This window comes from Heterocephalus glaber, unplaced genomic scaffold, assembly GCF_053883595.1.
Source record: "Heterocephalus glaber isolate CG9 unplaced genomic scaffold, H.glaber_assembly_v1.0 deba00000594, whole genome shotgun sequence".
Classification (NCBI taxonomy): domain Eukaryota; kingdom Metazoa; phylum Chordata; class Mammalia; order Rodentia; family Bathyergidae; genus Heterocephalus; species Heterocephalus glaber.
Window position 1 is genome coordinate 11,980,595 of NW_028258151.1, and position 18,943 is coordinate 11,999,537.

The following is an 18,943-nucleotide window of genomic DNA, read 5'->3' on the forward strand; positions in this document are numbered from 1 at the left end:
ATAAAACTGGAATTTCTCCATTTTAGAAATAAAAAACAACTTTAGAAAAATGACTTACCTACCTGTGCCAGCTAAGAAATGCCAATTCTAAAATTTGTAGTTGGGTTTGGCTGAATCAAATACATGCTCTTAACAATTTCTCACCTACAAGATAGCTCTCTTAAAAGAACAGTCAGGAGGGCTGGGGATTTAGCTCAGTGGTCTCGCCGCCTGCTGCGCAAGCGCAAGAACCTGAGTTCGATCCCCGGCACCAAAAAAAAAAAAAGAACAGTCAGGAGCTTAGTTTGAAAAAGTTATGTAACAACACAGCAACTTGATCAGTTTAGTATCAATGTTCCCAGGAACATGGGATTTAATCCTGGGAATATGAGAACACAACTGCAATTGATGGCCCAGTTTTCTATTTTACGCTTGCTACTGACTGCCTTCCACACTGATATTGTCAGACTGGAGGTCTATTAACAATAATTACCAAGGTAATTTGGAAGCCTTAATGTGACATTATAAGTTTCCTAATAAAATTTTATCACAACATTTATAAAAAGCTCATTATTTTGTACTGAAACTAAGTTTTTTTTCTCATTAAAAGTGAGAACCAAGTGCTTTTATCAGTAGGCTAGTCGTGTTTGAATTCAAATGTTTGAATTTCATCATAACAACAGGAAAGACAAAGAAGAAAAAGAAGTAAAAAGAAAACATAAAGAATGTTCCTCATGTTAAGTTCAAGGCCCTTTCTTCCATCTTGAAGGCCAATACTATGACATATTCCACCTTTCTTTCAGATCCTCTGCTTCTGCCTTTACATCTTCATCTCTTTTCTCTGACCCTACAGTCTCTTCTTTATAAGGACCTTTGGCCCACCCAGATACTATACATGGATGAGGCTATTCATATGCATACCTCTGGGGGGACCATTATTCAGCCTACCAAAGTAAAGAAGTGCAAAAAAAAAAAAGATGGATCATGTCAGAACCACATAACTAGTGACCATGAAGGGTCTCCCACTGGCCAAATGAGACAATTTGAAACCCAAAATTAATAGTGATATTCAATGGGTTATAATGTTGATAAAATAGGAACCCAGGAGTCCACACAGATTAAATAAATAAAAAGGAAAACTTCTTTTTTTTGGTGGTAGAATGCCAATGAACAAAAAAGGAAGTAATGGAAATAGAAAAAATCACACCTGACGACCATCATGATAACTAACTCAGACAGGAACTATTATGGCATGGATCCAGATGTACCTCTCAAAGCCTTAATTTCGGGGTACTGGGGATTGAACCCAGGGTCTTTGCACTGAGGCATGTCCCCCAGCCTTTTTTTTTTAATTTTGAGAAAGGGTCTCATTAAGTTGCCCAGGCTTCTCTCTCAGAGTGCTGGGATTATAGGTGTGCACTACCACACACAGCTAAAACTATTATTTTTATATGATATATAAACAGGACAGTGTCCTTGTTTTGAGAAAATACACACTTGTGATAAATCTATGATATTCTCTCAAATGGCTCAGAAAAAGGAAAAAGATAATGGCTGAAAGAAAACATGTAAAATGTTACCAACTGGGGAATCTGGGGTTTCTCTGTGCTGTTCTTGCAATTCTTCTATAAATACATCTAAATATGTGTATCCATGTGTGACACATTTTTCTGAATGCCAAACTTTAGACTTTATATAATGTTCCAAACTCAACAGAGCACAGTTGCTATATAAACGATGTTATTTCTAAAAGTATAAAATATCTGAATGCCTTATCACAACAGAAGCAAACACACCAAAGTGAAATGTCCCTTGAACAGCATATCTCCCCTTATCAGAGTCCAAGGGTTTATGTGTACCCTTCTAAACCTCTACCATCAGTACAGTTACAGCTATTTATATATACATACAAAGTCTTTTGCACAAATGCAACTGATAGACTGTACATATTGTTCTTCAAATTGTTTCTGATTCACATGAAAATATCTCAGAGGTTTTGTCCCATCAGTACATTTGATCTGACTGATTTCATAATTTCTTTTTTTCTGTTGCAGAGTACTCCATAATATTGGTATGTCAGAATTTGTTATCATTCTATACTCAGGCTGTCTCCTGTTTAATTTTTAAACAAACACTAACAATGCTGAATATAAACCTTTGTCATCCTTTCCTATGCATATACAGAAGCATTTTGGTCCAGTTGGTATGGAGAAGGTGCTATAAATTTTAAAATGGTTCAATTAGCCTCTAGACTAATTGTATACCAGTTGTACTATCAATGATCATATGTGACTACCTTTTTACACACAGGCCTACCAAAAATGAACAGCATTAATCTCCCTAACCCACCCCTCAAAACCCTGCAAAAGAAAACCAAAAAAATTTTTTAAAAAAGCGTTTGCAGAATGTGTAGAACACATTATATTTTATTTTGTATTGAGTGTGGTTAAAGATCTTTTCACATATGTGTTAACCATTTGTATTTTTTTCTTTAGTGAAATGTCTACTCATGGTCTTTTACTGGCTTGTGGGAGTTTTTAGTATTTTGTTAAGTGCTACTCCTTTATTGTATATATGGCAAACATTTGCTCATTTCTCTTTTAGTTTTCAGTTTTGTTGTCATACAGAAATATAGTCAGCTTTTCAGTATATGTCTTAGAGGCTGTATTAGTTTCCTAAGGTTGCTGTAACAAAGCATTACAACTTGGATTGGATCAAACCAGGCATTCATTCCTTACAGGCTTGAGTGTGAAATCAAGGTGCACACGTGGCCATGCTCTTTCTGAAGGTTCTAGGTGCTGACCTCTCCTTGCCACTACCTGGCTCCTGGAAGACATTGGTAACCAGTGTTTTTTTGGCTTGCAATGATGTCGCTCCAATCTCTGCCTCCATTGTTTGTGTGTACGTATCTGTATCCAGATCTCCCTCTTCTTACAAGGAGATCAGTCAATGGATTAGAGCACATCCTGATGATGAGCTCATTTTAAGATCATCTGCAAAGACCCTATTTACATAAATAAGAACAAATTCATAGATACTAGGGGTTATGGCTTCAACACATATTTTCAAGAGCAAGAGGCACAAATGAACTCATAACAGAGGCTGTGCTAAGGACTTTTACGTTTATGTTCATGAGACATACTGCTGTGTATCTCTCTGTTGTTTAAATTTTTTTTATGCCTGCCATGGCTTTGTCAAATTTTGATATCAGTATTCTTCTGTCTTTGTAAAGTAAGTTAGAAGTGTTTCTTCCACCTGTTTTCAAAAAGGATATTAAATATTGGATAGAATTCATCACTGAAGTCATCTGGACTAGGATCTTTCTTTATGGGAAAGTTCTGAATAAAAAGTTCAGTGTGTTTTAATAAAAGAGGGTTGGCTCTTCCCTTCATGTGAAGATACTGCCCCTAAGTATCCAGTATTGCTAATAGGAAGTGAGATGTCTGTTTAATTCTACTACTACTGTACGTAATGATGTTTCTCTTCGTGAATGTTTATCTGTGCAATTTTAAAGGATTTTTTACTTTATTCTTGGCATTTTACACTTAAAGATGGTAGAAATGTGACTCTATTTCCACTCATCCTACTTTGAACTTAGTGGATCAAAGTACTCCATGGACTCTCATGTCTCCATGTTTCTTCTGTTTTTTAGTTTCTTCTCTTATTTTTCTTTTGTGCCTTTCTTCAGATAAAGAAGACTGATCCTGGAACTTCTGGATCTGAATTCTCTTTTTCCTAATTTCTCTTACATGTGTTCTACCTCTATCTTTTTGATCTGCAGTCTAGAAGAAATATTTAGCCTTTCCTTTTAGATAAAAAGTCTGCTCTTGGCTACTCAGGAGGTTTTCATTTTCTGAATCTCTCTACTGGATTATTTTTCTAGTAGTCTATTCTTATTTTGGGGAAGCTACCACCTCATTTGCATTTTGAAGATGTTTCTATTTCTTGAAAAATATTTTATTCTTTTATTGTTTTCTCTGATATTAATTTTTCTTTTTACAACTACCTCTATTAGTCCCTATGACTCTCATAACAACTTATATTTTCTCCCAATTCTGGAAGGCAGATGTCCGAAATCAGTATCGGTGAGCTGAAATCAAGGTGTTGAAACAGCCATACTCCACCTGGACGCTCCAGGGGTGAGTACTCCTTGCCTCTTCCAGCTGCTAGAGGCTGCTCCAACTCCTCAGGCTGTGGACAGATCATTCCAATTTCTACTTTTGTGGTTATACTGCCTTCTTCTCTTCTGTCTGGTGTCAAATTTTCCTCTGTCTCTTTCTTGTAAAAGAATACTGGCTGACAAGCCAGGATAATCTGCCCATCTCAAAATCCTGAATTTAATCACATCTGCAAAGACTCTTTTTCACACAAAGTGCCATTTACAGGGTCCAGGGACTAGGATTTAGTATTTTTGAGGGTCATTATTCAGTACACTATAGTACCTTTTTCACAGTAATTTCTTTCTTTAAATTTTATTGGTACATTTTAGGTATACAATATAATGACATTCATCATTGGAAATTAGCACTTTTACATAATCTCCCTTGGTTCTTCTTTTTTCCCCATTCCCCTGGCCTCCCTTCAACCCTTCGATTCCTCCCTATTTACAAAGACTTTGTTTCCATTTTTTCATTTTCTCATATTAATTCCATTCCCTTTCCTTTCCCCTACCCCTCCCACTTCCACTTTGCCCCTTTTCTTCCTATTTCACATTATCTATTATACCTTTCAGTGCTTATTTATACTTTCAGTTTCTCACACTAGACAAATTATTCAGTATTTACATGTGTGTCCTAGCTATAAACGTCTCTAGTTTCTCATTTTTTTTATGGATGAATAGTACTCCATTTTATAAAAAAAACCAACCTTTTCTTTATCCAGTCAGTCTCCAGTTGATGGGCAATTGGGCTGCTTCCAAGTTTTAGCTATTATAAATTGTGCTTCTATGAACATGGGTGCACATATATCACTGTGGTATGATTCTTTCAATTCTTTGGGGAAGATACCCAGCAGGGGAATAGCGGGGTCAAATGGGACTTCCAATCCTAGTTCTCTGAGGTATCTCCATACTGATTTCCACAGTGGTTGCACCAGTCTACACTCCCACCAGCAGTGGAGCAGGGTTCCTCTTTCCCCACAGCCCCGCCAACATTTGTCATTGGTTGATTTCATAATAGCAGCCATTCTTTCTGGAGTGAGATGGAATCTCAGCATTGTTTTCATTTGCATCTCTCGAATGACCAGTGATGTTGAACATTTTTTCATATCTTTATTTGCTATTTCTACTTCTTTGTCTAAGAAATGTCTTTTCATTTCAGATGCTCATTTGTGGATTGGGTCTTTAAATCGGGGAGATCTGATTTTTTTGTTTGTTTGTTTTGGTACTCCCCAGCATTTGGGACCTTGTGTTTGCCAGGCAGACAGCGGAACCACTGAGCTAAATCTCTGGCCCAAGGTCTGGTTTTTTAAAGTTCTTTATATATTCTAGACAGTAGACCTTGTCTGAGGAACAGCAGGTGAAAATTTTTTCCCATATTGTGGGTTGTCTCTTCACACTGTTGGTGGTTTCTCTTGCTGTGCAGAGGCTTTTTAATAAGAAGAGATCCCACTTATTGATTGTGCTAGTTCACGTAAGACTGAGGTTTCATTCATGAAATCTTTTCCTACACCAGCATCTTCAAGAGTTCTACGTAACCTCTCTTTCAGCCGGTTTAGTGTTTCTGTTTTAATATTTAGATCTTTAATATATTTCGATTTTAGTTTAGTGCATGGTGAGAGATATAGGTCTAGTTTTAATGTTTGGCAACTTGAAACCCAATTTTTCCAGCACCATTTATTAAATCTTTCCTCTAGTTAGGGTGTTTGGCTCCTTTGTCAAAGATGAGGTGGCTGAGTGTGTCTGGAGTTGTTTCTGCATCTTCTAATCTGTTTCAATAGTCCTTAGGTCTGTGTCTTTGCCAGTACCATGATGTTTTTATCACAGTAGTTTTGTAGCACAGCTTCAAGTTGGGGGTTGTGATACCCCTGCCATGTCTCTGTTACCTAGAAATGCTTTTGCTATTCTGGGTCTCTTCTTATTCCAAATGAATTTCTGGATTGCTTTCTCAAAGTCCATAAAGTATGCCGCTGGGATTTCTGTTGGGATTGCACTGAATCTATATAGCATTTTTAGAAGTATGGCCATTTTCACTATGTTGATTCTTCCTACCCAGGAGCAAGGAATGCCTTTCCATTTTCTGATATCCTCTTCAATCTCTCTTTTGAGAGTGCTGTAGTTTTCAGAGTAGAGGTCTTTGATTTCTTTTGTTAGGTTGATTCGTGTGTATTTCATTTTTTTGGATGCAATTGTGAAAGGAATTGTTTGTTCTATTTCTCTCTCAATGAGTCTGTTTTTTGTGTAGAGCAAAGCTATTGATTACTGTATGTTGACCTTGTATCCAGCTATTTTACTGAATTTGGTTTGTAAGTCTGGAAGACTTTTGGTGGAGTTCTTGGGGTCTTCTATAGAGAGTATCATGTCATCTGCAAATAAGGACAATTTGACTTCTTCATTTCCTACCTTTATTTCTCTTATATCTTTCTGTTGTCCAATTGCTGGAGCTAATGTTTCCAAAACTATATTGAACAGAAGTGGTGATAGTGGACATTCTTGCTTGGTCCTGATTTTAGTGTGAAGGATTTCATTTTTTGACCATTTAGTATGATACTGGCTATTGGTTTTTCATAGATGGCTTTTATCAGATTGAGGTAGAGACCATCTATTCAGATTTTTTGTAGGATTTTTATCATAAATGCATGTTGGATTTTGTCAAATGCTTTTTCTGCATGTATTGAGATGATCATATGGTTTTTGTCCTTGGCTCTATTGATATAGTGTATTACAATGATTGATCTGCATTTGTTGAACCATCCCTGCATCCCTGGGATGAATCCCACTTGGTCAGCGTGTATAATCTTCTTGATGATCTTCTGCATTCTATTTGCCAGTATCTTATTAAGGATTTTTGCACCTATGTTCATTAGTGAGATTGGCCTGTAGTTCTCTTTTTTGGTTGGGTCTTTCTCTGCTTTGGGGATCAAGGTGATGCCTGCTTCCAGGAATGAATTTGGGAGTATTGCTTCCCTTTCAATTTCGTTGAAGAGTTTAAACAGAAGTGGCAGTAGTTCCTCTCTAAATGTCTTGTAGAATTCAGCAGTGAAGCTATTAGGACTCGGGCTTTTCTTAGTTGGTAAGTTTTAAATTATGTTTCCAATTTCATTGATTGATATTGGGTCGTTTAGAATTTTTAGGTCATTTTCGTTCAACTTGGTTAATTCATACATATCTAGGAATCTGTCCATTTCTTCTGTGTTTTCCATCTTATTGGAGTATAGGTTCTCAAAGTAGTATTGATGATCCTCTGGATTTCTGCTGGGTCCATTGTAATTTCACCCTCTTCATTCTTTCTTTTTAAATTTTATTTTATTGGTAGATTTTAGGTATACAGTATAATGATATTTATCATTGGAAATTTGCACCTTTACATAATCTCTCTTGGTTATTTTTTCCCCATTCCTTTGCCCTCCCTTCAACCCCTCCATCTCTATTTACAAAGACTTTGTTTCCATTTTTTCATTTTCTCATATTAATTCCATTCCCTTCATTCCTTTCCCTACCCCTCACACTTCCCCTTCCCCTTTGCCCCTTTTCTTCCTATTTCAATTATCTATTATACCTTTTAGTCCTTATTTACACTTTCCATTACTCACACTAGTGAAACTATTCGGTATTTACACGTGTGTCCTATTTATTTCACTTAAGAGTATGGCCTCAATGTGCAACCATTTAGCTATAAATGCCTGTAATTTTTTGTTTTTTATGGCTGAGTAGTACTCCATTTTATTAATAAACCATGTTTTCTTTATCCAGTCTCCAGTTGATGGGCATTTGGGCTGTTTCCAAGTTTTAGCTATTACAAACTGTGCTCCTATGAACATGGGGGCACATATATCACTGAGGTATGATTCTTTCAATTCTTTGGGGAAGATACCCAGCAGGGGAATAGCTCGGTCAAATGGGACTTTCAGTCATAGTTCTTTGAGGTATCTCTATACTCATTTCCACAGTGGTTGCACCAGTCCACACTCCCACTGGCATTGGAACAGCGTTCTTCTTTCCCTACAGCCCCTCCAGCATGGATTGGGCCTTTTCTTAATTGCATGGATTTGGGCCTTTTCTTTCATTTTTTTGATGAGGTTGGCTAAGGGTTTGTCAATTTTGTTTATTCTTTTGAAGTACCAACCCTTAGCTTCATTGATATTTTGTATTGCTCTCTTAGTCTCCATTGAATTGATTTCTGCTCTGATCTTTATAATTTCCTCCCTTGTATGAGCTTTGAGTTTGTCCTGCTCTTTTTTTTCTAGAAGTCTGAGGTTCAGCATGAGGTTGTTTAATTGGGTTCTCTGTTTTTCTAATATGAGTATTCACTGCTTTGAATCTTACTAGTAAGACTGCTTTCATTGCGTCTCATAGATTCCAATATGTTGTTTTGGCATTGTCATTTAATTGTCGGAACTGATTTCCTCTTTAATTTCCTGTGTGACGCATCGGTTATTCAGAAGTGTGTTGTTCAGTTTCCATGTGTTTATGAAATTCTTACGGTTTCTTTTGCTATTGATCTCCAATTTCATCACACTATGGTCTGATAATATACAGTGGATAACTTCAATTCCTTTGCACTTACTTAAACATGTTCTATGAGAGACTATGTGGTCTCTTTTGGAGAACGACCCGAGTGCAGCTGAAAAGAATGTCTATTCTGATTTTGTGGGGTGCAACACTCTGTAAACATCTTTTAAGTTCATTTGTTCAAGAGTTTTACTGAGTTCTAGTATTTTGTTGCTTATTTTGTCTAGTTGATCTATCTATTCGTGTCAGTGGGGTATTGAGGTCCTGCACTACTATTGTATTAGTGCTTATCTGATTTTTCATGTCCATTAGTATGTTTTATATATTTGGGTGCACTAGTGTTTGGTGCATATATGTTTATGATTGTCATGTCTTCCTCTTGGATTGTTCCCTTTACAAGGATATAGTGTTCTTCTTTGACTCTCTTAATCAGTGTGGGTTTGAAATCCACTTGATCTGCAAAGAGGATTGGCTACTCCTACTTTTTTGGGGGTTCTTGTCACATGGAGTAGTTTTCCACCCTTTAACTTTCAGTCTATGAGTTTCTTTTTCAATGAAGTATGTTTCTTGTAAACAGTATATTTTTGGATCTTGCTTCTTTACCCATTCTGACAGTCTATTTCTTTCGATTGGTGAATTGAGACCATTAACACTGATGGTTATAACCGATACGTATTGACTTATCCTTGTCATGACATTTTCTCTTTGTTTGATTCTCCCCCTTTGCATTTAATTTTTTGTCGTGCCTGGTGGATTCATTCTGCTGGGCTTCCTGGGGTTGAGATCCTCATTGTCTTTTCCTAGGATATTGTCTAAAATTTTTTGGAGTGCTGGTTTGGTATTCACGAAGTTCCTAAGGTGCTCCTCTGTCATGAAAGTATCTTATTTCTCTATCAATTTTGAAAGATAGTTTTGCAGGGTACATCAATCTGGATTGGAGGCTGTTTTCCTTTAGGGCTTGAAATATATCACTCCAAGCTCTTCTTGCCTTGAGGGTTTGTGCTGAGAAGTCTGCTGTGATTCTGATGGGCTTTCCTTTGTATGTGATTTGTTTCTTTTCTCTCAGTGCTTGTAGAATTTTGTTCCCCTGTTGGGTTTCTGGAATCCTGAGTATTAGATGTTTAAGTGTAGATTTTTTTTGATCAAGGCTAGTTGGAGTCCTATATGCCTCCCTTATCTGTATGTCAAGTTCTTTTCCCCTGCTTGGGAAGTTTTCTGCCATCACTTCTGTGAGCAGTTTTTTTTATGTCATCTGCAGTCTCTCTTGTTTCTTCATTGACTCTGATCAGTCTTATGTTATTCTTTGCATCGTCAAGCAGCTGCTAAATTGATTTTTTGTGGTTCCTTACTATTTTCAACAAATTTTTCTTTTCCTGGTCATTAATTGCAATCTTATCTTCTATGTCTGAAATTCTGTCCTCACATTAGCTCATTCTGCTGCGTAGGCTTTCCATGGAGTTTTTAATCTCCTGGAAATCTGTTTGCATCTGTTTTATGGATGCCACTTGTTTCCTGTGTTGGGATTCCATCATGTTCCTCAGCTCCTCTATTTTTTTTTAATCTGTGTCCTCTCTAGATTTATTAAGCATGTCTTGCACTATGGGCACAATCTCTGCTGTTATCTGAGAAATTATTTCTGATTTCATTTTTTCTAGGTCCTCTTTTGTTGCCAGTTCAGGAAGTCCCAGTGGTTGAGTATCAGATTATTCCATGTTGTTTCTGTTTGGGGTTGTTTTAGGTGATCTGGGAGTCTGGTTTTGAGACCTGTTTAAGTGTCTTCTCATTTCAAGCGGGGGAGGGATGTGTGCTGCTGGTGCCCCCATGCTCACCTCTTCAGCACTGGTGGTGGTGGTCCAGTGGCCCAGGAAGTTCACCTTCTCTCCACTGGGGGCAGCTCTACTACTAGGTGCTGGGGCAGTGGTACAGCGGCCTGGAAGGTTCACATCCTTTGAGCTGGGAACAGCTGTGCTCCTGGGTTCTGGGGGCAGTGGTACGGTGGCCCGGAAAGTTCACTTCTTCTGCAGTATTTTCTTTCTTAAACTGTCCAGTAATTATTTTTGGCTGCCTGCTCATCTACCTGTAGATACCTTACATCCTGATGTCAAGCTTACTGCCCAGGTTATTTGAAGTGTGTGTGTGGAGGAGGCAGTGCAGGCATTTAGTCTTCTGGGCCAGTGGGAGAGACTTTCGTCAGGATATCAGGAAAAAACTGGAGCTCTGTCATACTTTCTTTGCTTCTAGTATTTCCACTTGTTTCCACTAAACCTCTCTGTTGGCTGTAATTTGATACAACTTAGATAAGACTGTGAAGATTAAACCACCTTGTTCCTTCATCAAAGAATTACTCCAGAATCCCTTCTTTTTGTAATATTTGCTGACTCTAAGATTGGAGAATGTAAGTTTCACCTACTTGCTTCCAGGATTCTTCTGTGTTGGTTCTTTCTTCAAATCTAATCCTAACAGCTTTCTTTCAGATTTCTTACAATTCTTGTGCCACTGAGTGAATTATTCTTGGTCTCAAACATATTTATAGCTGCCTTTTGTTGTTGGATTTTAAAATTCTTTCCTCCAAAGATTTGAGAAATATTTGGGAGGCGGCATGTGTCTCATAGGCACTGATGGTTCAAATTTCAAGCCACTTTTCTACTATCTTTAACGTTCCTGCTGGCTTGAACCACCAGTCATGCATGTACCACTGATGGTTCAGAGCTGCCTGGCAGTGAGACATACAAATTACGGCCCCATCATGAATGCATTAATGCCTTTCCCTTACACACCTTACATCTTATCCTTATATGTGTCATACAGAGCTCTGACAACTTAAATTACTTTGTCTCCTTAAAATTTTTTATTGTATATTATATAACAAGCCATTTTATTTTATTAAATGAGTAAAGATAAACAGGTACCAAGAAAATGTGTATAATAATGGGTTGAGAAAAATTACACAATGGAGAAAACACTCTTACTTGTGATGAGTCAAGCATATTTTAAAGAGCAGCTTCTAAGATGAAAATTACAGTGGTACCTCAGTTCATGAACACTGTTGTTTGGAAACAATTTGGTTCACAAGCAGAAGCATTTGGGAAAATTTTGTTTTTGTTTGCAAACTCTGCATCAGGTGACAAACATGACTGTGGCCATCTTTACCACACGAACACAAATGTGGCCATCTTTTCTAAAACTGTAGAACAAATTGAGTTTGTGAACCAAAGTACCATTTGTATTCTAGTTTTTTCAAGACTGATTAACTAGATTAGAAAAAATTTTTTTTCAATTAGCTGTGTTATACCAAAGAACAAATAGATGAATGGTCTCTTATAGAGCTAATTGATTTAAGAAAAAACAAAATCTCCTGTGTACAATTCCATTTTTAGAATAAGAAAAATAGCATGAATTTAAGATTGGATCATTCTTGGGTTAACCACCACCACCTGTGGCAGATGTTTGCTTTTAAACAGATGCCAACCAAGTATATAGGGAGCAATTTAAATTTAATATTTACAATTAAATGTGAACCTCATTCCAGATCTTCTCAAGTGAGCAGTTATAAATGAAATAAGTGTTGTTTATTTAGAAGTATAAATGGAGCAGTAATTGATATCTTAAGTATATTAGACAGTTAATGCAATTTTAGATGAATACTAAAATAGCACCAGCACAGTAGTTAGCATGCATGAGTCCTATCCCTCTACAGTTTCATTTACTGGTCATCTCTGTGGTCTCAGTTTCATTATGTGTAGTATCTCTCAGGCAGTGCTTCCCAGCACCTTCACCTCATAGCCCATGTAGAAAATGGTAACACAGAAACATTTAGCTGGAATACACAGGGGAGGTTACTCAAAGCTGAAAGCTGGCTTAGGCACTCTTGCTGCCCCAGAGGCTTAGTGGGGCCAATGTCAGTGCACCTGTAACCCACCAGTGGCAGACTATTAAGTCTTGGACCACAGTTTAGGGAGGTGTGACTTCACTTCTCAAATTGTGATCTGTGGACTTGTACAGGTACTCCCGGGGGCCAGTTAAAAATGCAAGATCTTGGGTTCTTTCCCAGACCCACTAAAGCAAAATCTGTATGTTAACAAGATCCATAAGTGACTCATATTAACACTACATATTAATGTCTAAGAAGTACTGTTCTAAGAAACATTCAGTACTAAAAATTCAATGAACCTAAGAATTAGTCTGCTTCACAGAAGTATATTCAGAAGTATATTCCATAATCTTTCATTCAGTTCCATAATAGAGTAAAATGAAAACACTTTGTTCACAAATGTTCCTAATTTCTGAAAATCGAAAAATTTTACTTCTTAGGAAAAGGGAAATATATTTACCTGCTTGTATACCTGTCGTAAATACATGATTTCCTCCACAGTTCCCAAGGATACCAGCCTAAACACTTTAACATCTCTGCATTGTCCAATCCTATATGCTCTGCAAAAGAAATTTAAGACAAAAATTAAGTAAAATAACTTTCAGCTTGAGTTGGTTTTTGGACATAAAAATGGAACATTATTAAAATTTTAATTTAAAAATGAACATTTTATGTCAGGTATATCATTTAGCAACAATGCAAAAATGTACATTCAAATAGATTAGTTATTCAGAAAAATATTACAGAAAAAAAGGTATATATCAATTTTATTTCTTTTACTATAATCACTTTTTAATGTCCCAAACTTCCTAAATTCAGGTTTTTCTTCTATGGCACCCCATATGAATAGATTATTCCCAAATGATTTAATTTCTCTCAAACTCCTCCAACTATAAACTAATCCATTCTGACACAAAGCAGATTAGTGGTTGCTTGGGGATATGAGGTGGGGAGGGGCAGTGGGATGGATTACAAAGAGCAGAGGAAAAATTTGGGGTGTGGTAGTTATTTTCATGATCTTGACTGTGGTGATAGTTTCACAGATGCACAAATATGTCAAAACTTAGCAACTGTGCACTTATGCACATCCAGTTTATTGTATGCCAATTATACTTTAATAAAACTACATAATAGTAAAAAAAAAAAAACCCTTAGGAAAAAGTAGTTAACCAACTGGAAGGTCTACGGAATTGCAGATTTAGAGTCCACATCCATAGTGATTTCAATTCAGTGGGTCGGACTGAATTCAGTGGGTTGACTGGAACCCCAGGTGGTCTGATATGGACTGCAGTACTAATTCCAAGTCTAACCTGACTCACCACAGTGATTAACCATGGGTCTATTTCCTGCAGCTTTTCATATGGGGCATTAATGGATGCTCTAGATCAGGCCACATGTTCCTAAAAGCCTGTTACAGCTGCTGGAGGGGGGGTGGGGTGGAGTGTACAGTGGCAAGGTTACATGATTATAGTAAGTGTTACAGTTAAGGGGAAATTTATTTTCAAGTTTGTAAGGTCACTGTGTATGCCATTATACTTGGTGGTCCCCATTCCTCCTCACAGAGGACTTACACCTGAGGCCACCCTAGGTTCTGCAAATCTTAGGTCCCCCCACCCCCACCCCCACGGAATGAAAAGCTCCCGTGAGGAAGCAGAGCCTGGGGTCAGCTGTGCATTCTCTCTCAGCCTGCACCTGGAGGGGGAGGAGAGGGACTCACAATCCCTTTCTCTCTCTCACAAGAAATTTGGGCTCAAAGAAAGCCAGAAATGGATCTAAGAAAATTCTTTTTGGATGTGTGCTAGCCCATCGCTTAGTGAACAGAATAGATTGTTACAATGCATCCCCTTTAATCTTTACAGACAAAACTTTTTTAGAGTTACTTTGTACCTATGCTTCAATAATAAAATAAGGATTTGTAAATGAAGGATTTGTAAATGATGGATTTTTCACCTTGTAGAAACAAGTACTGAGGGAATGTCACACAATATGTAGGTCACAATATGTATGCACAACTCCTTCAATTCTCTTCTTGGTTCCTCCTGCCAGAGTCAGCAGGAGGAGAGGGAGGCAGGGGAATAGGAGTGGGCTGTGCTTGGAGGGAATAATTAGAAAAACAAATTAATAGATTTTGATGACCTAGACAAAAATACAAAATTACAACAAATGTCTTAAGATGAGGGGGTGGGGTGCACAAAGGCTGCTCTCCAGTCAGACTACACAGATGCTGACCCTGCCACTTACTGGCTGTGAACATGAACAAGTTACTAAGTCACTGTGCCTTGGTTTTCTCACAAGTAAACGAGGACAATAGTGCCCATTACTTAGTGATACTGTAGACAGGAGGCAACTAAGAACAGTTCCTGGCTCACAATAAACATGATAAATATAACTGCTGTCTTTATTCTCCTAAAAAGTATTTGTATAAAGTTGTACATAAGATGTACAATATAACTGTAAATATAATTACTGATTAGTAAGTCTGCTTAAGCTTTTTGTGTATAATTGCTTTTTTCTCTTAGGTTAGAGTTTTTAAAACTTTCCCTCAGATTAGACTTCCTTCCTTCCTTCCTTCCTTCCTTCCTTCCTTCCTTCCTTCCTTCCTTTTCTTTGAGACAAGGCTGGCCTTGAACTATGTAGCTCAGGTTGGGCTCTCACTCATGGCGATCCTCCTGCATCCTCCCAAGTGCTGAGATTATAGGCATGCACTGCTACACTCAACTTGTCAGATTAGACTTGTCAAAAATTAGACTATTTTACTCATTTTTAATTAATGATTTAAAACTTGTACTGTCTGTATTATTTGAATAATGTAATAACACAAATTTCTCTATTTTTACCTTGTTTTTCTAGTTTTGTTATACTCTTGCTTCATTTACTTTCATTCTTTTTAAAAAATTAATTTTAAAAATCTAAGCATCAGAATTTATACTGATCTATAGTGATTTCATTGGTATTTACTTCTACACAGTTTTTCTCTTGATTTTTTTGTAGCACAACATACATAATATTTACTATTTTTAAGTTTATAGTTCAGTATCATTAATTACATTCACACTATTGTGTAACTATCATGACTACATATTTACAGATTTTTTTTTCATTTTCACAAACTAAAATTCCTTATCCATTAAACAGTAACTCCTTTCAATTCCCTGGGTGACCACCATTCTACTTATCTCTAAGAATTTGACTATCCTAGCTGTAATATATGAGTGAAACCATACAATTGCTGTCATTTTCTGGAAAACAAAACAAAACAAAAAAACAGGCCTCCTTTCCCTATTGCTGATAAGAGGGGGAAAATATCATTCAGTCTCTTACCATTGATCATATTAGTTGTGAGTTTTGCATAAATTGTCTTTGTGTTGAAGTAGTTTCCTTATTCATAATTTGTTGTGTTTTTTTTTAAATCATGACAGTCTAGTCAAGTGCTTTGTTTATATCAATGAGATAATCACTGTGGTTTTCTTACCCCTTCATTAATGTGGTAAATTATAGTGACCGACTTTTGTAAAATGTTAAACTATCCTTGCATTCCAGGAATACATATTATTTAGAGCATCATCCTTTCAACATATTTCTGAATTTGGTTTCCTGACATTTTATTGAGCATTTCTGCATTAACAAGAGATACTTGGAATACAGTTTTCTTGTACTGTCTTTGGCATTGGTATTGTGGTATCACTGACATACAGAATGAATTACAAAGTGTCTCTTCTTCTTCAAATTTTGGAAGCGTTTGAGAAGAGTTGCTGTTAATTCTTGTTTGGGAGAAGTCACTCATAAAACCATCTATCTCATCTGGGGCTTTTCTATGTTGAGAGGTTTCTGATTGCTATCTCAGTCTCCTTACCCAGTTATAGATGTATTCAGGTTTTGTTTTTTCATGATTTAGTATTGGTAGGTTGTATATTTCCAGAAAATTGTTCATTTCACCTATGCTGACTTATTTGTTGGTATACAACTGTTCATTGTAATCTCGTAATACTTTACATTTTGGCAGTAGTCTGCTGTAATAGTAATGGTAGCAATGTCCCCTTTTTAATTTCTAACTTCATTTATTTGAACTGCACCTCTTTTCTCTGAATCAGTCTAAAGGTCAATTTTCTTGACATTTTCAAAAAATCTATTATTAGTTTAATTAGTTTTCTTTATTTTTCTATTCTCTTGATTCTAATCTTTATTTCTGTTTCTTTTGCTAGCTTTGGGTTTAGTTTTTTCTTTTTTTCCCCCTAGCTCTAAAAGGTGGAACATTAGATTACTGAGCTGAAAATCTTTCTTCTTTTTTAATGTACTCACTGATAATTACAAATTTCCCTTAGCTCTTCTTTCATTTATCCTGTAAGTTTTAATATGTTGTATCTTCATTTGTCTGAAAGTATTTTCTAATTTTCTTTGGTTTTTCCTCTTTGACCCTTTAGTGGCTGAAAAGTGTGTTGTTTCGTTTCCACACATTTGGGACAGTTTTTGACTTAAAGACTATTTTGTGTAATAATATAACTATCTCTATTCTTTTTTAGTTAATATTTGCATTGAATCTCTTTTTTTCTATCCTTTCACTTTCAACCTATGCATGTCCTTAGATCTAAACTGAATCTCTTACCAATGGTGTATAGTTAGTTGGAACTGCTTTTTAAATCTGTTCTGGAATCTTTATTTTTTGATTTGGGAGTTCAATCCATTGACATTGAAAGTAATTAGAGATAGGGAAGGACTTACTTTTGCCATTTATTTGCTTCCTGTGTGTCTCATAACTATTTTGTCTCATTTTCTCAGTTACTCTCTTCCTTTAAATTCAATTGATTTTTTTTTTTATTTTGTACCAGGGATTGAACTTGGGACCTTGCGCTTGTGAGGCAGGTGGTGGAACCACTGAGCTAAATCTCCGGCCCTCAGTTGATATTTTAGTGACACACTTTTACTCCTCTTGGCTCTTTTTATGTATACCCTACACATATTTACTTTGTAGTTACCCTGGAAGCAATAACATATATCGTAAAATTCTAACAATCTGTATTAAATTGATACCAATTTACCTTCAGTTGTATTTATAATTTCTTCCTACACAGCTCCAAGCACATCTTTGTATTATTGATGTAACAAATTACATCTTTATATACTGGCATATCTATAAATTATTTGTCTTTTAAATCTTGTAGAAAATAAAAAGTAGAATTTTAAGCCAAATTACAATAATATTGATATTTCTTATTTGTCCCTGTACTTACCTTTGCTGGAGAACTGTACTTTTATATGGCTTTGAGTCACTATTTGGTGTCTTTTCATTTTAAATTGAAGATATCCCATCAGTGTTTCTTCTAGTGTAGATCTAGTGGTAAGGCACACCCTCAGATTTTGTTTAGGAATATTTAATTTCTTCCTCATTTTTGAGGGATGTTGCCCAATATTAAATTCTCAATTGAACTTTTTTTATTTGATTTTGATTGACAGGTTTTTTTCTTTATATATACCATTACACTGCTTTCAGGACTGCAAAATCTTTGCTAAAAAATCTGCTGTTAAATTTACTGAAGAGTCCTTCTACGTGATGTGTTGTTTTTCTCTTGCTACTTTTAAGATTTTTTCTTTGCCTTTGATTTTTGAGAGTTTGGATATAATATATCTAGGTGTGAGTCTTTGGATTCACGCTACCCAGATCTGTGGACTTTCTTAGATTCCCATACCAATGTTTTCCCTCAAATTTGGGAAGCTTTTCAATAATTATTTCTCTCAATAACCATTTTCCTTTTTCTCTTCTGAGAACACTATAATATGTAAATTGGCTCATTTGAGTTTATTTCATAAGTCTTTTTGGATGTTCAGTTTTCTTTCTTTTTTTATTTTCAGACTTGATAATTTCAAATAATCAGTCTTTGGGCTTGCTGATTATTTCTTCTGCCTATTTGAGTCTGGGTTAAACCACTCTAGTGAATTTTTCAAATCCAAAGTTAAACATCAGATTCAAAATTTCTGTATTCACAGTCCCCTTCCCTTTCTTCCTTCCTTCCTCATTTCCTTCCACTCTCTAATATTCTCATTTTGCTCATATATCCTTTTCCTGATTTCCTTTTAGTTCTTTCTCCATGTTTTCCTTTAGCTCTTAAGAATACTTAAGAAAGCTGTTTTAAATTCTGTTTCATAAGTCCACTGTCTGATTTCTTCAAGGATAGTTTCTAGAGATTTTGTTACCTTAAATAGGTCACATTTTTCTGTTACAACTTTGTAACAGAAAATACTCCTTATTGTCAAATATTTGTAAAGGATTTTTTAAAATGACTGTAATTTTAATATATATCTTAAACGCTAGATCTCATAAATCTAATCCACCCAAATGTGGTCCTATAACTTTTAATATACATTATAAATGCTAGATTCCATAAGTCTACTACCCCCAATGTGGTCTTTGTTGATAATTACTATTTCAA

General features: G+C 36.1%; 1 protein-coding gene across 3 annotated transcripts in view; it reads right to left on the bottom strand.

Annotated features, from left to right (window-relative positions):
* Ercc6l2 (ERCC excision repair 6 like 2) overlaps positions 1 to 18,943 on the bottom strand; it is a 136,069-nt gene that overhangs the window by 38,761 nt on the left and 78,365 nt on the right. For all 3 annotated transcript variants that reach the window (XM_087205190.1, XM_087205191.1, XM_087205192.1), the window contains one exon: positions 12,979 to 13,078. In XM_087205190.1, the coding sequence (XP_087061316.1) occupies positions 12,979 to 13,078 (100 nt within the window). The remainder of the gene's footprint in view (positions 1 to 12,978; positions 13,079 to 18,943) is intronic.